Source organism: Urocampus carinirostris, chromosome 10, assembly GCF_059441175.1.
Source record: "Urocampus carinirostris isolate Australia breed hairy pipefish chromosome 10, RoL_Ucar_1.0, whole genome shotgun sequence".
NCBI lineage: Eukaryota > Metazoa > Chordata > Actinopteri > Syngnathiformes > Syngnathidae > Urocampus > Urocampus carinirostris.
This window is the reverse complement of record NC_142358.1, coordinates 38,708,165-38,735,128: the sequence shown is the minus strand read 5'-3', so window position 1 is coordinate 38,735,128 and position 26,964 is coordinate 38,708,165. Positions and strand designations below refer to the sequence as shown.

The following is a 26,964-nucleotide window of genomic DNA, read 5'->3' as shown; positions in this document are numbered from 1 at the left end:
AACTGATAGAGTAATTCAATTTCCTTGATCGTAATGACCATACAGCAATGTGATTAACTTTCAGGCGATCGATTCATGAACAGAGAACTGGGGCGGCAGTAGCTCAGGAGGTAGAGCGCTCGTTTTGGGATCAAGGGATCCCAGTTAGAATCCCGGCTGGTCCGTGTTACATGTTGAAGTGTCTTTGGGTAAGACACTGAACCCCTAATACCCCCAATAAGCAGGTTAGCGTCTTACATGGCTGCAATACAAGGCCGCTATTGGGAAATGTGGAGCACATTGTAAAGCGCTTTGGGAAGTCTTGACTTGAAAAGCGCTGTATAAATGCAGATCATTTCATTTCATCCATCCAAATGTAGGTCAAATAGAAAACTATGGTGCATTATATTGACAATTTTGCGGTTTGCGGTTTAGCACAAGCTAGCTACGTCACAGAACTTTGCTGAGAAGAACCTTCAATTAAAGGCGCTACAGTGCATTGATTCCCATGTAGTCTTTGCAAAGTGGCTTTGTTTTGTTTTAAGTCCCTACACACTGTATCTTGTTTCAATGAATTACATAGCTATACCTAAAACTGTTCAATATTTTTCAACAGGGTACTGTAAGTAACTTCCATTATCATTAGGAAAGTTTATTGCAACAATAATTGTCTCAACTATTTGATAAGTTCCTTTACTTTTAGAATATTTTGTCCAATTGGCTCTTACTACTGAACATTTAAAGCCCCAGTGTGTAAAATTTGACCACTAGAGGCAGTGTCTGAAACTCATTAGAAAAAGTTAGCGGACACCAAGGCAGACAACTCTGAAAAGTTGCCTACCTAGCCATAAAGTGGCCTGCCCCATTTTTCACAACTTGAAACACAATAAAACGACTCATCGCAAAAAAATAACATTGTTGCAAAGTATTAATAATAATAATAATAATAATAATTTCCTTTGTATTGTCATTCTTTGTAACAATGTACACAGAACGAAATGTCGATACACCTGACCCGTTGTAGCGAGTCGATGCAGCCGCAGCCAACAGAGGGCGCCGCCATTATACCAATTAGGTATGTCTCGGCCGAGGCGCGAACCAGCGACCTCCCAGTCTCAAAGCGGGCACACTACCATCTAGGCTACTGAGCTGGTTACGGATTGATAATCAGAATGTATAACAGAACAAGACTTTAAAATTAAGTTTATTATAAATTCACTTATAAAATTCATTGCATGGATATGACATCGCTGTTTTCCATCTGCCATCAGTATGTACCTGTATTCACTCATCTTCATTCATGCAATGTTTGCGTTGCGTCGTCTGCTACAAGCCACGTGAACTCCTCTTTCCACGATGTTTTTAATGTAAGTTTACGTTTTGTAGCGTCATACATTTTTTTAGCTTCTTTTGAATATTTCTTATGGGGCTGAAGTTTAGGCTTGATTCCGAACCACGTATGTATTTTTCTTGTGTTTTGGAAAATTATATGCAAATGCACGACCTTATAACACTCGGGAAAGTCAGGAAGCACATAGTTATTCGATGCAGGCTTCTGATTATCTGCCGAGTATGCAAATTGCCAAACGAACTGAAATTTTACAATTTCCAAACCAAAGGAAGATTTTGAAATCGGAATAAAGCAAACGTTTGATTTGAAAATATTTCAGGGTTTTTTTCTTGAAAAAATTGTCGGCCACCCGGGCAGAGACGGTTTGTAAGTTGTACGCCCTATGTAATAATAGAATAGAATAGAATTTACTTTTATTGTCATTCTTTGTAACAATGTACACAGGAGGAAATGTCGATACACCTAACCCGTACAGTTAAACTGTAGCGAGCCGATGCAGCCGCAGCCAAACAGGACGCGGCCATTTTAGTCATTAGGTGACCAAACCCCCCAATTCCAACCCTTAATGCTGAGCGCCAAGCAGGGAGGCAATGAGTACCAATGTTGTATGACTCGGCCGAGGCTTGAACCAGCGACCTCACAGTCTCAGAGCGGGCGCCCTACCATCTAGGCTACCGAGCTGGTCAAAAGATGCAAGCCCCCGGCGTCCGGGTAGACATTATTTCAGACACTGATTATGTATACAGTTTTTTTTATTACACGTGTATACCGAACTGAATCCTTCAAGAAACCCTACTACAGGGAGTGCAGAATTATTAGGCAAGTTGTATTTTTGAGGATTAATTTTATTATTGAACAACAACCATGATCTTAATGAACCCAAAAGTCTCATTAATATCAAAGCTGAATATTTTGGAAGTTGGAGTGGGGCTTTTTTAGTTTTTGCTATTTTAGGAGGATATCTGTGTGTGCAGGTAACTATTACTGTGCATAATTATTAGGCAACTTAACAAAAAACAAATGTATACCCATTTCAATTATTTATTTTCATCAGGGAAACCAATATAACAGCTCAACATTCACAAATATACATTTCTGACATTCAAAAACAAAACAAAAACAAATCAGTGACCAATATAGCCACCTTTCTTTGCAAGGACACTCAAAAGCCTGCCATCCATGGATTCTGTCAGTGCTTTGATCTGTTCACGATCAACATTGCGTGCAGCAGCAACCACAGCCTCCCAGACACTGTTCAGAGAGGTGTACTGTTTTCTCTCCTTGTAAATCTCACATTTGATGAGGGACCACAGGTTCTCTATGGGGTTCAGATCAGGTGAACAAGGAGGCCATGTCATTAGTTTTTCTTCTTTTAGACCCTTTCTTGCCAGCCACGCTGTGGAGTACTTGGATGCGTGTGATGGAGCGTTGTCCTGCATGAAAATCATGTTTTTCTTGAAGGATGCGGACTTCTTCCTGTACCACTGCTTGAAGAAGGTGTCTTCCAGAAACTGGCAGTAGGACTGGGAGTTGAGCTTGAGTCCATCCTCAACCCGAAAAGGCCCCACAAGCTCATCTTTGATGATACCAGCCCATACCAGTACCCCACCTCCACCTTGCTGGCGTCTGAGGCGGACTGGAGCTCTCTGCCCTTTACCGATCCAGCCACGGGCCCATCCATCTGGCCCATCAAGACTCACTCTCATTTCATCAGTCCATAAAACCTTAGAAAAATCCGTCTTGAGATTTTTCTTGGCCCAGTCTTGACGTTTCAGCTTGTGTGTCTTGTTCAGTGGTGGTCGTTTTTCAGCCTTTCTTACCTTGGCCATGTCTCCGAGTATTGCACACCTTGTGCTTTTGGGCACTCCAGTGATGTTGCAGCTCTGAAATATGGCAAAACTGGTGGCAAGTGGCATCTTGGCAGTTGTACGCTTGACTTTTCTCAGTTCACGGGCAGTTATTTTGCGCCTTGGTTTTTCTACACGCTTCTTGCGACCCTGTTGACTATTTTGAATGTAACGCTTGATTGTTCGATGATCATGCTTCAGAAGCTTGGCAATTTTAAGAGTGCTGCATCCCTCTGCAAGATATCTCACTATTTTTGACTTTTCAGAGCCTGTCAAGTCCCTCTTCTGACCCATTTTGCCAAAGGAAAGGAAGTTGCCTAATAATTATGCACACCTGATATAGGGTGTTGATGTCATTAGACCACACCCCTTCTCATTACAGAGATGCACATCACCTGATATGCTTAATTGGTAGTAGGCTTTCGAGCCTATACAGCTTGGAGTAAGACAACATGCATAAAGAGGATGATGTGGTCAAAATACTCATTTGCCTAATAATTCTGCACTCCCTGTAAACCTGAAGTACCACTAGTATAGCGTTTTTCTATGAAACATTGTATTTGCGAACCAAGATAAATCTACATATTTGAATTTTTTGAACACTGTTTATCCTTGCGGTGCATTACTGATGTCCGTCTTTGAATTTACATTCAAATAAATAAACAGAAAGACAAAGTCAAAGAAAAATAAATGCAGTACCACCCGGCAATGTGGTGTTGGTAGTGGTAGATGCCGCCGAGTGCCTTTTCAGAAATCGTGTATGCAACTCTTTTGCTGAATGAGATTTCAGGAAAAGCATTTGCGCCCATTGTTGGAATGCCAAGTGGGTATCATTGTTCAAAGCCCCCAACACCGCCAGCCCATTTTTCTTTTTGCCTGTTGTGACATCTCCATGCAGCGCAATACACAATGTCCAACAAGTTTCCGCTTTCCAAAATCCAAACTCTGCTTCGAGTCCATCTCTTGCCACACTAATGTAATAATCATAAAGTAAGAGTCTATTTTTGGCCATCATTTTCATGTCACTGTCGCTAAACTAGCAAGACGGTGCAACTCGCTCAGACAGAATTCTTGCGTGGGAGCGCATGTGCATCCAAGGACTGTATCCGTCGTGTTCCAGACTTGCATTATTGCGACCCGTGGAGTTTATTACCGATTCAAATCGTTTGGTACGTTCTCATCCGTATTAGGACTTACGCTGAAGGCCTAATTAGGAGGCGCTGTTATGCAAGCTTCTTTGACATCTTAATGAGATCTTAATGACATTTCAGTTGGCTCGGAAATGAGTAAAACCACACGTAAAACCCGAAAGTGTACGACATCGGAGATAAGGAAAAGATAATGACGTTTTCATCAAATTTGATCCTTATTCGTATAAAAACCGCCGTGCTGTATTTCCTGCGTGAGACATTATGAAGGGGATTTGATTAACACCGATGCTCTTTCCATTCCGTAACTCGCCGAACCTCGCTCCATCCCGTCGGGTTGTGGAACCAAGCGTGGCTCAGTAATTACCCGGCCATGTCCGAGTGGCATTACGTGTCTCGTATCAGACTCCTAATCAAATTTATAGCGCCTATTGCCGTGACAGTTTAGTATACCGGGTATGATAATATCGGCAGCACCAACTGAGATAATGTGAAAACGGTGTATCAGGCCGACTGATGGATGATTAAATACACTTCCAAAAGCTTTGTTCTGCATGCGCTGCAGTGGATTCATCAGTGTATTTTGTGTCTAAATGTATAGAATAGAATAGAATAGAATATACCTTTATTGTCATTGTTACAAAATGGGTTACCACATTGTGACAAAGAAACTGCGCATGACACTCCAGTTTCACACATTCACAGTGAGGTAAAAAACCCAAGAAGATAAAGGAACAGATAAGATAAGGTTATAAAACAAGGAGGATAAGGTTATAGTTATAATTTCCACAAAATGTACCCAAGAAATGTCGGCATATAGGATGTTACATACAGTTTGGTATCGTAGGGTTTGTGCAATATGCGTTTGGTGCAAAAATAGTCAACATAGTGCAAAAAAGATTGTGCAAGGTGAGCAGTAAACATAGTGCAGTCAACATTGTGCAAGAAACATAAACATGAGTACCATTTGCGTTCGTATGAGGTAGTGTTTTTTGCAAGAGTTTTTCAGTTTTTTGTGCGGTGTGTGTTTAGGGTGGTACTGGCTCTGAGGAAGAAACTGTCTCTGAGTCTGTTTGTTTTTGTTTTGTGTGACCTGTAGCGCTTGCCAAAAGGCAGCAGGTCGAAGAGGTGCTGGCCGGGGTGAGAAAAGTCCTTGATGATGTTTTCTGCTCTGCTGAGGTAGCGAGAGCAGGCAATGTCCTCCAGACTGGGCATAGAGCAGCCGGTGATTTTCTGGGCTGTTTTGATGACCCTCTGGAGCATTTTCCTGTCTGCTGCTGTGCACCCAGCATACCACAATGCAGTAGGTCTTTCGCAAATAATAGTCAAAGTCAAGTCAAATGTATTTATATAGCCCTTAATCACAAAAATGTCTCGAAGAACTGCACAGGATTACAATGACACAATTACCTGATTTTAAACCAACATGCGGGCAAGGAACAACTCAAAACCTCAGCGTGAGTAAAAAAAGAAACCTTGAGAAGGGACCTCACAAGTGGTATCCCCTTTTCAGGATGACCAGGGTGAATTACATTTAGCATTACAGTACACAAACATAGTAAAAAATCATATCAATGTGTACTCATTTAATTATGTTTGAGGTAGTTATGAGATATATTTTGTCCCCTCACGACAACCTTATTCAGTATTTAGACTGTTGTCTTGCAATTTTTTCAAACGTGAACATGACTTCACTCACTGATATTGTTTTTAATCATTCATTGTTTCGACATGTGGCCCTAAAATTAGTTTTTTGGGGGGATGTTGTCTGACTTGTTTTTATTTTTTTATTTATTGGGTCCAGTATGGCTTATTTAACATGATTGTTTGCCATTCCCTGGTCTAACGGTAAGGATGCAGGTTCGATTCCTGTTGTATCCAATGTTTTGCGATAGTGGTCAGCAAACATGGCACAAGTTCGATAATATTCTACCAAAATTTTTGTGTGTAACACGCACCTAAACTTTGCGTTGAATGTGGGTTTTCTGCTAATAAACACGGTAATTAACTGATAACTTATGAATGACCTATATTGCATGTTGACAATATCTGTGTATTATTTGTTATTGCAACATCCATTGCAGCCTGGTCATCCTGGAAGGGGGATTACCTCATGTGCGGGGCCCTTCTCAAGGTTTTTTCATTTTCCTCATGTTGAGGTTTTTGATTTTTCCCTTGCCCTCTTGTAGGTTTTAGATCAGGGGATGGTGCAATAATAGTGTGTGGCTTGCAATAGTCTTTGGTCTGTGCAGCCCTTTGAGACTCCTCTTGATTAAGGGCTATACAAATAAGCATGACTTGACTTGATGACATGAATTGATTTTACTGATACTAAAATTATTATCTTTTATTGTTGGGTTTGTTACAATATACACTCATAGTACACAGCGTTTTACCTTTGAGGGGGACAGGAGTCGAACCCCAGTTTGTCAGGCTGATCACGTGGGGAATACAATGTCTGCTTGGTGACTGTTATGAAATTTATTTTTTGTTTGATTTGAATTACCTTATTCAGGATCACACTTTTCTTTTTAGCCAGCGTTACAGACCTGAAAGATTTCACATCCCTACTGGAACAGTAAATTCTTGTTGCGGAAACCAACCTATCTTTATTCTTTTTTGTCTTCTATTAAGAAAAATATATGCTTATAATAAGCACACACATTAAAGGATTAGGTGTTATTTTTTTATGTGAAATATATTAAGAGTAACACATTTTGGGTTTCATTACGTCTCAAAATTGAAAGCACCCCAAAAGAGATTAGTGAGGAATCAACGTTACTACTATTTGAAAAGGTTTATCCATCCATCCATCCATTCATATTCTTCAGGTAGTCATGGCTTTTCTCAGATCGGCCAAACATGATAGGTTGTTGAGCCCCGAGCAACATTAATTTCATCATCCCTTGACACCAACTCTCAGAATGGCCTGAGAGAAGGATAAAAATACAATATGAATCCAAATAATAGACAAGTGGTGGCCCATACAGCATATCTCTTTTTTTTCAGGAAATCATTTTGATTGCTTTCTATTTCAACTGAAAAACATACTGAAAAACTAAATGGGCATCCTTTTGATGTCCAACCATTATTTGAGTACTTGTATCCTGTTATAGGGCTGCAGGAATAACCAAAATCAAATCGATATTGCGATGTGATGAAGTGGGATTGTGTAATCGCTGCATTTTTCCAAGGATTTTATGGTTTTTTCCCTTCAATGCTGGTGTTTTTGGCCAACCAGAATTGTTACAGATGGGGTTCTAAAGGCGTCGGCCAATCAGAATCAAGTGGGTGTCTGTGTTGCGCGACTGTGATAGGCTGGTGTATATCGTCATTCAAACAGCCGGCCACCGAAACAAACGCTACAGCTGGTAGCTTTAGCGGCTTGATACATTGAAAATAAATTCACTCATTAAATCAAACTCTGTGGAAAATCAGCAGAGCGTGAATAAATAGTGATCACCAGGGAGTGCTCCATGGATTGTTATTGCGTGCGGGAATCGACTAAGGCGGCGTCGGGAGAGAAAGCAATACTGAAGACTCAGGTCCAGCCTAAATTTCTTCCTCATGCCCCTAGGCTCTTTAACTCCACCCGGGGGAGTAAAATCCCACATCAAACCCCACCCCTACATTTGCATATTACCCTATTTTTATTACAGTGTGTATTTTCCGTAGCACTATTTAAATACTCAATATCAAATCGTTAAATTGGGTATTTTTTATTCTATATGTCTTATTATATTATTTTATTTTTCAACACAAGGATACCGCTGGAAGTGTGAATTTCCCTGCGGGGATGAATAAAGTATCTATTTATCTACCTATCTACCTATACAACTATCTTAAGTCACCCTAAACTCTCATCTCACTAACACCAGATCCATTACCCATGAGACAAATGACCTGGAGCCACAACTTGTTGGACAACGCTACTTTACGGACTCTTGCATTTTAATCAACACACACAACTGGCTAAAGTTGCGGTTATTCGATGCTAGCGTGCAGCTAGCCTGCCGCTATCTAAATCGCTTTCTTAGTCTGAAAGAAGAAACCCTCCTATTTTGTAATACTTTTGTATAATGACCAAAAAGAACAATTATTCGACTGCAGTTTTGTATTCTGTATTTACTTGTAAATCTGTAGTTCTTATTTTGTTACAGTCATATATACTCTCTACCGGTATATATGACATTTCCACGAGGTCAGTTTGACTCTTTTTACATACTGGGTACTAACAATGATGAGAAATCAAATAGTAAATACAGTGGAACCTCGGTTTTCGAACGCCTCTCAGTTCGAACAAATCTGTTCTCGACCAAAAATTTCGAGAAATTCTTGCTTCGCTTTTCGTTCAAAAAATCGGAGTTCGAACGCCGGTACGCTAGGGTGCGATGCTGAGCGGCGTACGGGTGTAGATTTCACCCACCCCTCGTGAAGAACTGTTATGACGTGCTCGCGCACTTTTTGCTTTCGCTTTAGATATCGGTGAACGGAGTGTTTTAGCCCCTATTTATGCCTCCGAAGCCAAAGTTGCTACAGGTGAAAAAAGAAGGGTAGTGCGTACAACTATTGCATTTAAGAAAGAAATAATAGCAAAATGTGAAGAAGGTGTGCGAGTTTCCGATCTTGCTATACATACAGCATGGCTTCTGCTGAGCACCACAAAGGTAAGAAATCCTATTCATAATTCTTTTCTTTATCCTTTAACCGCTCACCACTTTTTGTGGAGACCCGGGTGCTAAATGACGTGTAAACGATCTTGTTTTTTTAGTTGTACACGTTCATGTTAGCATAATCTTTCGTACGGAAGATTACGCTAACGCGAACGTACGATTAGCCTGGGTTAGCTTCATGTTTACGATCATGGTAAAGATTCAGGGTGTTGGAACGGATTAAAACGATTTTACATTACTTTTAATGGGAAAAACAATTTTCCGTGATCAACCAAATCGGTTTTTGAACTGGGCTCTGGAACGGATTATGGTCGAGAACCGAGGTTCCACTGTAATGGTCAGCAGATTGCAACCATAGCAAAGCTCACCAGAAGAAGGCACTGCTTTCTTAAGGTCACTGGTACTCGCAAAAAACAAACCTAGCACAGAAAATGCACTTTTCTTTTAAAATGGAAAATCACATCGAATTGCAATACTGTTCTGAAAAATCGCAATTATTTTTCTAAAAAATCGTGCAACCTGAGTTTGATGCTCACTTATACCAGCAGTCAGATGTCAGAACAATAGATGGCAGCACATGAGAATTTTGACGGGGATAATTATCCCCCGCAGTCTGCCTGATGCACACAACACCGACAAAACCTTGACAACAGAGAGGGTAAGTTATTCCGATTTTCAAGGCAAATATTTATTCTCCAGATGAGTCGCTCCACTATGTGTGTCACGGGGCTCAGCTGCCCCCGCCCTTGACTTGAGAGCAGCCATTAGTGGGAGAAAGGGACACTGAAAATAGGCAGTGAAAACTCTGGGATGATGAGGGGGAGTCCCGGGAGGATGCAAACCAGATTACATCAGAGGGTGAGGGAGGGGTGGGGAGCTAAATAGAAACTTTGACTGAAGCCTCTTGGGAGGTATGGAACCAGGAATAAACACACCAAGCGGGTGCAGGTGTGAACGATTGGGTAGCGGGGTGCCCATTATCAAGAGTCCGTCGGTATCTACAGATTGTCCAATGCTCAGCCACGTCTTTTTATCGCTCGCATTCGTTCTCTAAACCTCCTCGTCTCGTCTCTCTTTTACCTTACCTGAATCCGTCAAAATAAAGCCTCAAATACAGCAAATAGCTGTACCGCCATTTCCAGCCACCCCCTCATCTACCTCCGCCAACAAGGCCTCAGGCTTGCTCCCACTCCCCTACCGCTTCCTCTCAGTCTTAATTCATTTCACTTTAACCTTTATGGTATGACTTCAAATTTTATTTCCCTACAAAGAGCACTGCGAGCACAATTGTGTTGTTCTCAACTGAGCTGGACCATTTGCTCATATTTGATTAGGGGGTCCTCCTCGCATACCAGCACATTCTACTTAGGCCTGTTTACCGAAGGATACGACTCGAATGGTTTACAGAAACTGTAAAGCTTAAATCTGACAGTTTATTGTCCTACTGACTACAATTGCGTTCAGTGTTCTCTTTACAGCAACATGTTTTGTGGATTCATACCATAAACATATTCGCTAAGAGCCCATTAGAAAATGAATTGCCAAAGTGCACATCACCATGTCTTGTTTGTGTAATGTCGGGGAGTTAACTGCAGTGTAAAATGGCAAGAGCCGGATATTCCTTCCACAGGTTGGAGTAGGGAAATGTATACGATCAGTTACGATCAAATGTAAACAGCGGCGCGAAACCCGCTATAATTGAACTTTTTAACATTTAAAAAAATTAATGGCATATACTTAGCTTCAATCCCATTACTGAAGTCAAATCAAGTAATATTTTTTGTTTAGACCTTAGTCAAAAAAACTCAACCCGCTAAAATTGAACTTTTTAACATTTAAAAAAATTAATGGCATATACTTAGCTTCAATCCCATTACTGAAGTCAAATCAAGTAATATTTTTTGTTTAGACCTTAGTCAAAAAAACTCTTCCCTTGAACTGAAAACCTGCAAGTGAGCAAGGTTAAACAAAAACAAAAATAACGCAGCATGAGGAAAATCAAAAGTCTTGAGAATGGGACACACAGAAAGTGTTCCCCTTTCGAAGGATGATCAGGCTGCAATGGATGTTGTTTGGGTGCCAAAACCAAAACATAGTCAACAACAATAATAAACTTAAGTTTATCCACCTATCTATCTACCCTGGTAATATCCCTCGACAGAGGTGACCGACAGCAAGACAAACACATACAAAAAAAATAACAATGAAAAAAGGGAAAAAGTAGCAAAAAACACACGCAAAAACTTTTGGACCATGGTCAACCCAAATGCCCAAACACCCAAGTTAAGCACTTCGGCACCCAAGTTGGTCACGTTTTCGTTCCCCCAGATGAAACGGGAAACAAGAAAACTTGTCACTCGGGTCAGGGTGACACAACACACTCTTCTGTTCAACAGCAGGGCCCGACAGCTTTCACTGGTTTACCCCTGCCACATCATACAGGTGCCCTGTCCATCCCTTAGAACACGTCTAAACATCCCACTATCCTTTTACAACACCTCTCCACTCATTCCTTTCACCAACAAGAGCTCTAGCTTCCATTATATTTAGACCTCTTTCCTGCAGTGCACTCATAACACTATCCATTCACGTCAATCGCGGCTTTCCTCTTGGTCTCCTTCCATTTACTTCTGCAATAAATTTAAGTAATAACTGAAATTGTTTAAGAGGTCCATGGCAGCAGCAATGTAGCTTTCTATCTCAGACAGCTGGTCAATGCAGATGATGACATGTCTCAAATCCCACTCGCCTCAATTTTACTACTTAAGTCTATTTTCGCCAAGCCAAGAAAGTCCTAGCTTCTGCTCAGCTACAACCCTCCTTTATTACTGATCGGCTGGAAGTTTAAGACAAGGAACAATTGTTGCATAACAAAAAGTGCAGCTCAAAGGGATGACGTCGAAAGCAAGAAGTATGTTGCCAATTCCTAGAAGAACAGTTCCTTGGCCCTCACAAAGAAGTGGGAAGATTGGAAAGAAATCAAGATTTAGAAGTAAAAATGGATGGTGCTGCAATAGACACTGTATAAGAAATTAAGTTTTTAGGGGTCATAATTGACAATAAATTAAGCTATAAAGCACACATCAGACACATACAAACTAAGGTATCTAAAAGCATTTCAATAATTAATAAAGCCAAATTCCTTTTAAACTATAATGCATTGTATTTATTATATTGTTCTCTAGTTCTGCCATACTTAACATATTGTGCAGAAGTCTGGGGCAATAATTACACAATTTCACTACAGCCCCTTTTTATCCCCCAAAAACGTGCAACGAGAACCATACACAGGGTAGTAAATGGGGATCATACGAATATTTTATTCCTGCAGTCCAAATTATTAGAAATGGATGATTTAGAAAAAAAAATCACTTCACTACTGCTATTTAAGCTAAACAAAAACATGGTGCCAGAAAACATCAAAAAATGATTCAATCGGAAAGAGGGAAATTATTACTTGAGGGGCTGTAGTAAATTCCAAATCCCAAAGGTGAGAATAACCAGGAAAAGTATGTGTGTGTCTGTGTGTGGAGTCAAACTTTGGAACAAATTACAATACGAGATCAAACAATGTCCAACTATTGTTCAAATTTAAATACAAATAAACATTACTGGCAGAATACAGGGATGAAGAAAATAGGGTATGAGTGATTCGGGAGATTGGAAATACTGCGTTTACAACTATGGTTAAATTTGTTGTTGTTGTTGCTATTATTATATCATAACTGTTATTATTAATATTATTGCTATTGTTGTTATTATCATTGGTGTTGCAGTGATGTTCGGTGACTAGTGGCATGACGATGAGGGATGGGTACTACAATGAATAGTGTATAAGTCAAGTCATTTTTATTTGTATAGCTCTTAATCACAAAGAGTCTCAAAGGGCTTCACAGGTTATTACACAGACTATATTACACAGACTATTTTTCAGACTATTATTACAACATCCGCTGCTCTGGAACCAACATGAGGGCAAGGAAAAACTAAAAAAAACCTCAACATAAGGAAAATGAAGAAACCTTGAGAAGGGACCGCACATGTGTATTTTATTATTATTCGTATTTTATTATTATTCAACCAGTATCAACCATCTACATGATATCTACCGGAAATCATTTTGTCACGCCTTCGATCGGCGCCGGGTTTTTTAGACCCAACTGCTGTGTTGGGAGTCATTAGGTGACCAAACCCCCCAATTCCAACCCTAAATGCCGAGCGCCAAGCAGGGAGGCAATGGGTACCAATGTTGTAAGTCTTAGGTATGACTCGGCCGAGGCTTGAACCAGCGACCTCCCAGTCTCGGAGCGGGCGCCCTACCATCTAGGCTACCGAGCTGGTATCCCTCTTCCAGGATTACTAGACAGCAAAAGATATTTTCCACGAAAAGTATAGGTTATTCATATGCTATAGAGTAGAAGTGAGTTTTAAGCTTAGATTTAAACATTTCCACCGAAGTTGCAGATCGGATCTCAGGGGGAAGAGCATTCCACAGCACCGGTGCCCGGATGGAGAACGCTCTCGAACCAGCGGAACACTTCTAAATAAATGACTTTTGTAATTATTATAATTATTGATATCTGACCTATGTAATTTGTGTATCCTTGAGATTGTGTTGTATTTAGACACAAAAGAGGAGCTATCTATAGAATGTAATTAATAGGGAAGATGAAGGGGTAGGGAAAATACGCTCGTACCACCCCTTTTCGAACATGTTAACATTATTTTGTTATTGAGTCATTGTTTTTGTCCTGATTGTATTTTAATTTTCGAAATAAAGTTTTTATTCATTCATAGGGGAGGGAATAGATAAAAAATTGACAAAATGGGATTGGAGATCAAATATATTCAATTATATTCCCTTTTAAAAGCGTCGGAATGGCAAGGTCAAATAATTTAAAGGCATTTTTTGCTTCAAACTAAGAAGACTGGTATGGATAAAGTTCTGTATTAAAGTTACGAATTTATCCAATTCCCTTCCAGATATATTTAGATTTACCCTACATAAATGTTAATCTTCATTGGATAGAGAATTAATATACCCTCGTTAAACATTACACGAGGAAGCTTTTAATTGATCGGACAAAAATGGATAAGCAGAAACATTTCCTACTACCCAAGAGCCTCTCTTTATCGAGTGGACTTTTGGAATGGAACCAGGAGACAGTCTGTCTCACACATGGCGTTACCCGCTAGGAAAAAACTCCTGATAATGCTGTGACTGGGCCATTGATTGATTTCACATGCTATTTGGTCAATTCTACCTGCTCGTAAGCGAATGGCAATTGATCTTATTCAACGCTTCTTGTCAAATTCCTGGGGGATCGATTCACACTGCAGGGATCCCTACATTATGTGGGGCCGTGCTAATGAATTGCCTTGTGTGAATTGGCGGCAGGTTCACCGAAGCTGATACCATCGTGATGGGGGACGTTACTTACGGGGCCTGCTGCCTGGACGACTTCACCGCCCGAGCTTTGGGAGCCGACTTCATGGTGCATTATGGCCACAGTTGTCTGGGTAAGTCTTTTGCATTCTTTTTCTACATGTTTTGCTTTCTTATAGGTTAGCAAAAACTAAAAATCAGCTTGAGGAGAAATTAGAAACCTTGACCCTGTACCGGTCCGTGGTGGTGTAGAGGGAGCTGAGCCGAAAGGCAAAGCTCTCGATCTACCGGTCGATCTACGTTCCTACCCTCACCTATGGTTATGAACTTTGGGTCATGACCAAAAGAACACGATCCCGGATACAAGTGACCGAAATGAGTTTCCTCCGCAGGGTGTCTGGGTTCTCCCTTAGAAATAAGGTGAGAAGCTCAGCCATACGGGAGGGACTCTGTGTAGAGCCACTGCTCCTCTGCATTGAGAGGAGCCAGTTGAGGTGGCTCGGGCATCTGATAAGGATGCCTCCTGGACGCCTCCCTCGGGAGGTGTTCCAGGCATGTCCCACCAGCAGGAGGCCCCGGGGGCGACCCAGGACACGCTGGAGAGACTATGTCTCTAGGCTGGCTTGGGAACGCCTCGGGATCCCGTCGGATGAGCTGGAGGAGGTGGCTGGGGATAGGGACGTCTGGGCTTCCCTTTTAAGGCTGCTGCCCCCGCGACCCGGCCAAGATAATGGATGGATGGATGGATAGAAACCTTGTGAAGAGACCACCCATGAAGTAATCCCACTTCGCGATTCATAGTGTGGAAAAGAGGCTGTATAACAAGACTGTTTAAATTTTTGTCTGGCTTTATTCTTCACAAGTGCTCTTAACCAAAGTAGGTCAGTGTTGTCTGTGTTACTTCAAGACATGTACTCAGCAATTAATGAGTACACCATTCCTCTGCTAATCACGATCATACAATAAGAAGGCCAAGTGCAGACTTAGACCAAGACATATTTATCAAGGGCAACATGCATTACATCGGCATAGTGTTCCCTTTATATCGTGTCGTAAAAATTTGAATACATCGTGGACTTTCTGCGGCACTTTATCAGAGCCAGTACATTCAAACCAAAGTGAGAGCTACTTTCTGTTTTGTGGGTGCCAATTGGACTATAATGAATCATTTACATAAGTGGTTAGCAACCATCAGGCCGGGGACCGGTAACTGGCCATGGGTGCATAGGTACCGGAGCACACAAAAAAAGAGCCTTATTTTTTACTTATACCATACCTTTTTGTGCATTTATTTCACCCAAAATAACCTCAAAGTTTGGTTGCATGTTATAATGAGGATTTAAGGATTGAATTTCTTAATTTTGTGTTTTTTGTGTTGAAGATTTGACAAATATGCTGCAAAATTAGCATTTTGGCAGTGATTATTGAGTTATTATTGGTATTTGAAATCCACGAATGAACACTTTGTGGCTGCAAGTTCTACTGTATTGACCACACATTGTTATATTACAAAGTAATCACTACTGTTGAATTACAGTATTTGAGCAATGATTTATCAGCTGACAAGAATTGCTGACCACATTTGCTCGGACTTGGATGCAACAGGAATTTAACCTAGATCGCGGTGGTGAGAGCACCCAACCACTAGCATTGTCGATGACATAATAAAAGGTTTTCGATTGTATCTTATCATCACACTTTTTTTTTCTCAGGGTGCCACATTGTACAATGTTGTCATAGGGCATTATGGGAAAGAGTTCAGCCAAAACAACATTGTTGTACAACAGGGTGTAGTGAATACAATAGTGTGATAAGGAGATAAAATCTAATTTCTTTCCTATGCCAAATACATCCCTTGTGGTCTTGTAAATACCTAGTGGATTAAGGTTTATTTTGTATTATTATTTTTATGTTTATCCACACTCATGTTATCATTAAGCCAGGCCGGATGAATACAGTCAGATCATAGACTGGTCCTGTACCACTGATTTACATGACTAGTGTCAAATGAATAATTCCTTATACATGCCATTTGCGACCAATCCGATCAGGGACGCAAGCAGGTGTGACATCATTACGCAAATAAATGTCGTTTATGCATTTAAGATTAAACGGCTTATGATTTTGTTCTTGTCACTCATCTAATTTAGTTACCGGCAACCACTGTGCTTGTTTTGCGCTTTAAAAGTGAGCTATATTGCTCTGTCAATGTGTTTTAAACGTTTGTTTGTACATGTCTTGCAAAAAGCATAAACTTACACTATTTATGAATGGATACAATTGTGGCATCCATTATACGTAGATGTATACACCTGTAGCATTTTTGTTGGACCGTCTCCGTCTGCCCGAATCGCTGTCTTTTCACCAAACGAGCGAGTAAACCTAAATCGATAGCTCAGCTACACAACCCCAAATACCAGAAACCGTCAGCGGAATTTTGATGTTCTGTTTATTGGTAAAATGATCTATTTTGGAGGCAGGTGTTTGTTTCCGTCTAACATGGGATACACTTGTGACGAAGGAATTGGATATTTGATAATGTTTCAAAATTAGACGTTGCACATTTTAAACCTGGCTGATGTTGCTTCGCAAATTCAAACTCTTTAGGTGAGCTTTCCAGGCCACCAAGGATTTACTGGAAAACCCTGATTGCTGACTGCCATTGGTGTGGCACCCACATGACTGGAGTAAGCCAATTGTCCTCCATTTGAATTTCTGTTGGTTATAGAATATTCAATATGGACATGGCACATTCTAAAACTCGGGAATTCAAATAGTTCTGGGAGTAGCTTCGTAATCGAAAATTTTTGTGTGTAGACACATTTTGAATGTAAATGCACTAATCCGTTCCAAGCTCCTTTGGACAAGTCAAGTCAAGTCATGTTTATTTGTGACGCCCTTAATCACAAAGAGTCTCAAAGGGATGCACAGACCACAGATTATTGCAAACAAAAGACTATTATGCCACCATCACCTGATCTAAAACCTACATGAGGGCAAATAATACACAGATATTGTCAACATAAAATATAGGTTATTCATTTCCTATATAATAGAAGTGTGTTTTAAGCTTAGATTTAAACATTTTCACTGAGTTTGCAGATCAAATCTCAGGGAGAAGAGCATTCCACAGCACCGGGGCCCGAATGGAGAACGCTCTTGACCCTGCGGATCTCTTCTTGGCTCTTGGGATCACTACTAGACCAGCATTTTCAGAGCAAAGGCTCCGGACCGAAACATAGGGGGAAATTAAATCTGAAAGATATGAGGTAGCAAGTCCATGCATGATTTTGTATACTCCCAACAGAACCTTAAAATCACATCTTAAGCTAACAGGGAGCCAATGAAGGTTAGCTAAAATCGGGGTCATGTGATCAAACTTTCTTGTTGCAGCATTTTGTACTAGCCGAAGGCTCTTGATTTTGGACTTCGGGAGACCGGAGAGTAGTGCATTACAGTATTCGAGACGGGAGGTAACAAACGTATGAATTATAGTCTCCGCATCCGACTGAGACAGGTAGGATTAGGATTAGGGTTATGGTTATGAAAGAGCATCAGAAAATGAAACAAACTCATCGCGATATACCCAGACCAATAATCCAACAAGGATCTGATTCTTCATAGAGCTTCACATCAAGGTTGTGGTACGAATTGGATTATTCCTTTGGTCCTGCCTGTGGAGTACTACACTTTAAAAATCAACGTGCGTTTTTAGCACATACCCATGGATTTGGGAAACCCTAAATTACGAGAACGTCTAATTTGTGTTTTTTTATTTTTTTTTATTTTTTTTTTGTCATTCTTCTAAATTGTATCCGTGTAATAATAGTATGTAGTCTGTACAGCGGTTTGAGACTTCTTGTGATTAAGGGCTATACAACAAACATGTCTTGACTTAATTAACTTAAAATCAAATCCCTAACCTCTACAGTTGTTTTGGAATTGTGCATGCACATTTGGTTGCCCCCTCAATATGTTGGGAAACATTTCCAAATTTCGTAAATTTTGTAAAACCATCACATTACACTTGGTGTAGTTTATTTCCCCTTAAATTTGGAGTTGCTCGTGCGTTTCATCTTGACCTTCCCACCCACTCAAATCAGAACCACGCCACGCACATGATGTAGACCACCTGCCACAGATCAAAAAAAATAGTCACCGTGACTCATAGAACAACAGGCGTATACTTTCATGTTCATGCGGCTGTCTTCTTTTGTTCGCCGCTGTCTTCTTTATATTCAGTCATCATAAAACTCCTCCAGACCTAGATTCTAAAAATATGTATGTCTATGTATGTAAAAATAGTATGTTTTTAAAGTCTGAGACAAACTTTTACACGTTCTTTTAAATCAACATTGGTTTATGTGAAGCTGTGTGAGCCCCCAATTGGTACCATTGGACAACCAGTGGTACAGATAACATATGGAAAGACAGTAGATTTGACATTATTTACACTATTTTTAGTACCATTGGCGATTGTTGATTTAATTGTGTGTTTCACATGTTACAATCACAATAAATTCTAGGCTATTTTGTTCGAAGTAATGTAAGTGACAATTTAATGTCATTGTAACATGTGAAATGCAAAACGAAATTAGCATTCGTTTCTGGTATGGTGACTGTAGATAGTGTGATAATGAAGTAACACCCATTGCCTTTTTGTATGTATTCTGCTTCACTGGCGGTCAGGTAAGGGTTTAGCGCTCTCACCGTTGCGACCCCGGGGTCGAATCCATTCATAACAAATGTTTTGCGCTAATATGGTAAAACCTCATGTCCCCCAATTCGATAGGGTAAATCCAAAACTAATTTTAGAAAATTTGATAACTTACCATTTTTTCACGACTATAAGGCGCACCGGGTTAAAAGGCGCACCCCCCAAAAACGTTTTTGTATATTTTCCATACATAAGGCGCTGACAAAACAGTCAGATGGTTCAGTCAAACCTATTAACCCCATAACATTCCAACGGCTCGCAAATATGTGTCTCAAACATGACGGACATGGTCTGTACAATGTCACCAATCACTCAAATGCGTCATTCCAAATATCATTAGTAGGTTAAACTCTTGTCATTCAATAAATGCCAACCATTTCTTAATTTCTATTTTCTTTTTCGCTGACAACTGTGTCGACAGCAAAGTAAGAATGTCATTGTGCAGGGAAACGTGGTTCTCTACTGTGCATATGACGCTAAACCCTTTGAATTGAATTGAATTTAAAAATAGACTCATCACAGAAACATCAAGATCAGTCTGAAACAAGATACTGGGAAAATAAAAAGCCAGTGTAGCTCACCAAAGTCGTCTTGCAGCCATCACATTCAATAATAATACGCAACCATGGTCCTCTTACATCCGTAAATAAATAAAAGAAAGAAATCCGCAGAGAAGAATCTGCATCGATGGACGTTGCTTCTTGCTAGCTGTCAGTTTGGGCCCCATAATTCCTGTTTACAAATACAGACTTGTAAAGCGTGTTTTCCGCCATAGAGCAACCTAATTTGTGATTCACATTCATCTTTTTCGGCCAATTGCAGGCTTTGTTTTGCTCCGCTTTAGCCTATGCGAGCCTGTAAATGCTAAAGAGGACCCGCCTCCTTTACCCCCGAGTAACTTTAGCTAATAGTGACCGATTCAAATGATGACTCATTGGTTATGAAATGAAACACCAGTATATATATATCCCAGCATACACCGCACACTACTTCGCCTACGGGAGAAAATGTAGTCTGTGGCTGCTTGCCTTAGTAGAAAGACCTTGCGACTCAATATTCATCCATATATAAGGCACACTGTATTATAAGGCGCATGGTCAGCTTTTGAAAAAAATAAAGGCTTTTAGGTGTGCCTTATAGTTGTGAAAATACGGTACTTAAGGACACTGATCATGATTTTTTTATGTCAGCTACCGAATCAATTTTTTCAGAAATCGCTATGACCATCTCAGGTAAGTTATTTTCAGAATCGGTCTGCAGGCTAATAAGGTGTCCTTAGGGGACTACCAAGTGCCCGTAGGTATTACTCTGGTGACCCCAATGACAAATGGTAACAGGTATTAACAACCTGTTTGAGTATTAACTAAATTTTGACATTTTTACCGCCCAATTTTTCAACGACATCAAATTTGATCATTTGCAGAATTGCTACACCAATTTACTGTGACGAAAGCAGATATTTTACTAAAAGTGTTATTCAGATTCAAGCTGGAATTGACTCTAACAAACTGCCAAAACAATAAAATTAAGCCATTTTGTATAAAGGTCCTTTTTCTATTCCCTCAGTCCCATTTGAAAGCCATTGTTGCGCACAAGTTTTTATTGCGGTTTTTTACATCAATTGAACTCAGTTTATAAATGGTTAAACAACCCAAAACATTTTAAACATTTAAAGAGAAAATGCCATTTCACCCTGTCAAAGTCCCTTTTGTTTTATATTTCACAGTCTATTTACAACTTGAAAGCCTGATTTGCCTGTCAAAACACATTGCATATTTATGCGAGTATATTTAAACTGTTGATCCAAATTAAAGGGACATTTCCTTCTCAGATGATAAAATTCTTTAGGAGTATAGTGAATAATGGAAACCTAAAAATGGGAAATTTCCATTTTGTAGGGTCTGTTTGATGCCATTCCTAGATTGGCAATTCATTTGTGATTTAATCCAATTGTAGGTAAAAGGGGCTTGCATTTTCCTTGATTTTGCAACACCAGTAGTGTTTTCAATTTGTCCCCTAATCGTTTCTGTTTCAGTGTTTTGTACTCAATACATCATTAATCAGTAAAGTGGTTCTAGCAACACTGAGATGATAACGTGCAACGCGACTTATGGCTGTAAAAGAAAGAACATTTGAAATGATTGAAAAGCTGAGTAAATGTAGTGATATAATTATGACTAAAATGTCCAGGGCATTCAAAGTTGGGTCAGCATTCTGTTTTGCAATGTCAAAATAATTATGGAACAATGTCAGAGCATGTGCATTTAATACTGCGCTTTAATTGAATTAGTTTGTGTTCAGGTTCATAGGGTTTAGAATGTGATTTGATGGTTACCTAGTGGTGCTCAAGATTTTCTACCAGAATTACCGTAAATTCCGGACTACAGAGCGCACCTGATTATAAGCCGCACCCGCCACATTTTAAGAGGATAACCGCTTTTGTACTTACACAAGCCGCACCTGTATATAAGCCGCATGCGCCCACATTAAAACATGTAACACAATCACAAAATTAACCCAAACCCGACTTTGAGTCACGCGATAGTAACTGAATTTAAAGTACACAGTCCAAAAACCACAGCCGGCAAAATGAATGGAAAATGATACCGGTACTTAAGGTTTGATGCAGACCTGCAGAGTCCGGGTCCCGTTGAAAATTATCCAAGGAAAAATAAAAAGTATATTTCCAAAGGTAAGGGTGGGAAAAATATATATCCACTATTGTCCGCTGCGTCCATAAACACGTCTCACCTTTACTCCACTTCCCGTCGGCCCCCGTTGTATTCGCCCCTTCTTTTTGATTCGCCCGTGGAAAACATATCAGAATAAGTCTCTAAAATAAATACATTACAAAAATATACAGTTGCAAATACATATTGTACATGGTTTCACTTATTTACAAAGAAAGACTGTACACCGCAAGAGTTTTCAAAGCTTTGATAATAATATTATAACTTTCATCCCAAACTGTGCCTGTGAAGGGTAGCAAAACGCTACTAGCAACACGCTCGCAACACAGTAAACGGGTCTGTTAAGAAAAACAAACCGTACATGTAGAAACCACGGTAAACCGTTCTCATCTTCCTCCTTATAATTGACGTCATCAAAGTCGTCTTCCTTCAGTATGGGAAAGAAACTTTGTCAATTAGATGCTCCCTTATTCAAAATCACGCTAGCAACACGCTTGCAAAGTAAAGTCTATGTGCAGTAGCTCTGTTTCCTTCTTTATCGGACTGCTCGATTGTGTTTAGCTTGAAAGCTTCGTCATGTGCCTTTCTTTTTGCAATTTGCATGATAAGGATATGTCTACGCTAATTTAATTTGTGCACAAGCTAAGAAGTTGCAGTCTTCCTCTGCGCATATATTCCACAGGTCTAAATCTTACCCTTTGTACTCGAGCGCCGCTGGCTCGCATCACTGAATAAGCCGCGGGGTTGAACGTTTGGGGAAAAAGTAGCGGCTTATAGTCCGGAATTTATGGTAGTCGCCAAAATGTAGCTTTATTTTACCCTAAAAGAAGCAATTCTCAAAACATTTATTTTAGCTTTTAAATGATCGATTTAGCAGTTCATCGATCTTTAAAGTGATCGATATGAAGGAAAAATATAGGCACACAAATAATGCAACATAGTTTGAGTCTGCAAACTAAGATTTATTTTAAAGGCAAGAAAATCAAATCAATAAAAAAATAACATTCTGGTGTCAAAGCTGTGGTTCTCTGCTGACTGCCTACTGAACCTTTATTTTCGTTTTGAGGGGCGCTTTGAGGTCGCTGGTTGAGTCCGTACGACTTGGCCACTACTCAATCAGGACTTTGACTCGGGCTACGCAAGACTTCCTTGATCTTTGCTGCTTGCTATCCGCCCGCATACTCTAACAGAAATCTTTTGTCACCGGTTAACCTGGACACATGACTTGCCAGCCTCCCGGGTGGTTGTTAAGGCAACCCGGAATGTCCTTTCTTCCACAAATGCGAGATAACACCAAACCCCACATTTACGCCCTGTTGCTACCAGATAATTCAATCACTGTTTGAGCAGAGTACACTGCCACAAATACAGATCCCCTAACCTTTTCCAACAACTGACTCTGCCAACACAAGGTAACACTCACAATCCGTCACACAAGCCCCCTTTCCTTTCCATTTTTCTTAATTCGGTTTCCCCTGGGAGAATTGGATTACATAAACCAGCCTGAACTGCACATCAGGGCTCATGGACGAACCTTTTTATCATTTACAGGAAGTGACCAGACTCTCCAGTGGTATAATAACGGTTTGAGCCCCTATTTATTTGTAATCAAAATATTTATTAGGTGCCTATGTATGTCGTTATGATTCATGCCATAAATTAATTTTGTTGCATATCCACACAACATTCTCCTATTAATCAATCATTCAATTGGAGAACTTTATCTTGAAAAGTATCAACAGAAAACTTTGACTGGTAACAGGACACACCTCCAGTGACTGATGACATCATCTGCATTTAAAAGGGCAGGCGGGAAGGTCTGCTCTCTATTTCTTCCAGGACAGCTAGCCCAGGGGGGAGCTGAGGCTGGACCATCATGGCTAGCCTGGATCCCTCAGCAAGGACTGGTTATTGAAAGAAAGAACTTTCCCTTCCCTTGATCAACTGAAAAGATAGATAGACAGATAGATAGATACTTTATTCATCCCGGAAGGGAAATTCACATTTCCAGCTGCATCCCTGAGCTGAGAACAATACAATAATAAAGCAAAAAGAATACAATATACAAATACCCAGTGTGACGTGCAAATGCCCACTGTAGCGTGTTATATAGAATTTCTAAATAGTGCTACACAGAATACATATTGCAATAAGATTCGGTAATATGCAATGTAGGGGGTGTGGTTTAATGTGGGCTTTTACTCTCCCGGGTAGAGTTAAAGAGCCTCATGGCATGAGGGAGAAAAGATCTCTTCAGTCTGTCCGTAGTACAAGACAGTGACAGCAGTCTGTCGCTGAAACTGCTCTTCTGTCTGGAGATAATGCTGTGTAGTGGATGCGATGGATTGTCCATGATTGACCGCAGCTTTTCCAGTGCCCGTCTCTCAGCTACTGTTGTTAGGCTGTCCAGCTCTTTGCCCACAACAGAGCTCGCTTTCCTAGCCAGTTTATTGAGACGAGAGGCATCCTTCTTCTTGACGCTGCCTCCCCAACACGCTGTCGCATAGAAGAGGGCGCTTGCCACAACTGTCTCATAGAATATTTTCAGGAGCTTTTTGCAGATTTTGAAGGAGGCCAGCCTTCTGAGGAAGTAAAGTCGGCTTTGCCCTTTCCTACATAGAGCTTCTGTGTTGGCAGTCCAGTCCAGTTTGTTGTCCAGCTGCACACCCAGGTATTTGTAGGTCTGGACAAATTCTACACAATCTCCTTTGATGGTTACAGGAACCGGGTGAGTTCTGGTTCTCCTGAAGTCCACCACCATCTCCCTGGTCTTGGTGGTGTTCAGGTGCAGCAGCAGCTGATGGATTCTGCTTGTTTTTTCTTCAAGGAGTATGCCCCTATGTGATGCTTTAACTGAACAAAGATAACCAAGGAAAGAAAAATTCACAATGAACCAGTCTGGTGGTGGGCTTAAATATTTTCATTCTGACTTGCTATGAAGTAACTATTGATCATTAAAATGCGTTGATTTTCTTCAAAGTAAGTGCATTAATCAGTACTTTCAATTGCGACAGAACTCCCTTCCCTTTGCCCCGCTTTACCAGTTGGTCTTCTTTGTGAGGAATGCGTGTTTATCTTGCCATAATGTCGTTTTTTATTGATTTGATTTTTTTCACCTAAAATAAATAAATACATCTCAGTTTCTAGAATCAAACTATATTGCATTATTTGTGTGTCTATATTATTTCTTCTGATTGATCATGTCACGGTTGCCATGGCGCCCAATTGGCCCCGCCCGTGTGGCCCCAGCTGCGGCTCATTGACAGATTGGCTTTCTGTCTACTTAAGCTCAGTGCGCTCATTTTTCCTTTGTCAGTCCGTCAACTAACTTGCCCCGCAAGACGTGGGTTTCGACTCGGTCCAGTTCCTGTTGGTATGTCCTGTCCGGTATTGTTCCCTTTTATTTTGTCCTGTTTAACTTCGGTTTCCAGTTTTGTTTCCGTTTATTTTTGTCCTGTTCATTATTTTCTTCAGTTTTCGTTCCGTTCTAGTTTGTCCTGTTTATTTTCAATCTCCTGTCTCATTATTTATCCTGTCTGTCCCGTCCTGTCCGGTATCCACCCAATCTGTCCGATATCAACTCGGGCAATTGGTATCTATCTCGTCAGCCTCTGACTTCCTATTATTTCACGCAAGACTGCTGCATATAACGTGCATGATTCCCCATTTCCCGTAAAATGAAAGGGTTGCGTGAGTAATGTGACGCGTTTGGGTCCTGATCCTGTTCTGATTCTTGACAGATCAATCATTATTAATATCAATGAACTGCAATTTTTTTCTTTCAAAAGCTAAAATGCATGTGTTTTGGGGATTGCTTCCTTTAATTGGCGAGTCCAAATTGTCCCTAGGTGTACGTGTGCCCTGTGACCAATGTTCCCTGTAATTTTCCTTACGGGTCTGAGCGTTCACACAAAGTCGGTGAGCAGCGCTTGAAACAACAGTGAGCAACCATAATCCCAAGTGTGGCAAGATAATTTCTTATCAAACATGTCCAAAACTTGACATCGCCTTACATTTTGCTGAGTTTCCGGCAATGCAAAATTATTTTTCTCTTTTGAATGAATTAAATCATGTACTATTGCAAAGGTTGTACGGCGTACAAACGTTGTTTGTTCTTACAATTCTTTCACAAGATATCCATTTCTTTTTATTTCCTGATATATTTTGTCGCATATTATTAACATTTTTGGGGGCTTATTTAGTCGGTTGTAAGATACAGAACTGTACTTAATCACACTTTTTAGTGGAAGTACAATTTTGGCAACACGATTCACTTGATATCATTGGAAATTATTTGAATGCAACACAAACTTTTTCTTCTTTTTTCCATGTTTTTTTTTTCTACTTTTTTTAAAATTCCTTAAAAAAAAAATCTCATTGTGTTTATTTTTTCCGAGCTGTAACTTTTTTCTTTTTGTTCTCTATTTACTTTGTTCCTACATTTCTTTCTTTTCTTTTTTTCTGGCTTTTTTCTAAAATTTTTCCTTCTTTTTTCTCTTCCTTTGTTTCTTGTTTTTTCAGCTTTTCACTGCTTTTTTATTTTGGTATTTTTTAATTTTTTGTTCTATTCCCCCCTTCCTTTAAGTCATTTTGTGCATAATTTTACATAATATTTGGTCATGTTGGGATGAAAGAAGCAAAAAACACCCCGAAGAGCCGTTTATGACCCGGAAGAGCCGGTTCCTTTTAGTGAGCCGAGCCGAAGAAGCCGGTTCCCCGACAAACTCTACTAACTTTACTCAACTTCGTTCTCCTTCGACTCGACTTCAAAATACCGCATTTAGGACACAACGTCAGGGGAAGCCGTGTAATTTTACCTTCATGCACTGTAACTTTGACTTAAGTCGCTTCTTAATTAGTAATTTTGAGCCCTCATTTTGTGTGCTGGCTAGATTTTCTTGTGCGCTGAGAATGTGCGAGCAGTGCACAATTGCCTGCCTACTGCCTAAAGATGACCGAGATGGGCTCCCTAGTGAGGACAAGTGGTGCAGAAATGGATGTATAGACATACAAGCAAATGGAAGGATAATATGCATACAGAAAAGTGTCACAAATGCAGAAATGCCAATAGAAAAGCAGATACACATGACAGACCACCCCCCCCTCCCCAAACTTACCATACCTTTTCCCTGCACCCATGAGAAAGCACCCCATCTGTCCGTCTGACTTGTTT

The 26,964-nt window shown here is 40.2% G+C and overlaps 1 protein-coding gene across 1 annotated transcript in view; it reads left to right on the top strand.

The window, feature by feature from the left end:
- dph1 (diphthamide biosynthesis 1) overlaps positions 1 to 26,964 on the top strand; it is a 398,493-nt gene that overhangs the window by 303,612 nt on the left and 67,917 nt on the right. Inside the window, exon 5 of the mRNA XM_088345579.1 lies at positions 14,397 to 14,518. Within this exon, the coding sequence (XP_088201705.1) occupies positions 14,397 to 14,518 (122 nt within the window). The remainder of the gene's footprint in view (positions 1 to 14,396; positions 14,519 to 26,964) is intronic.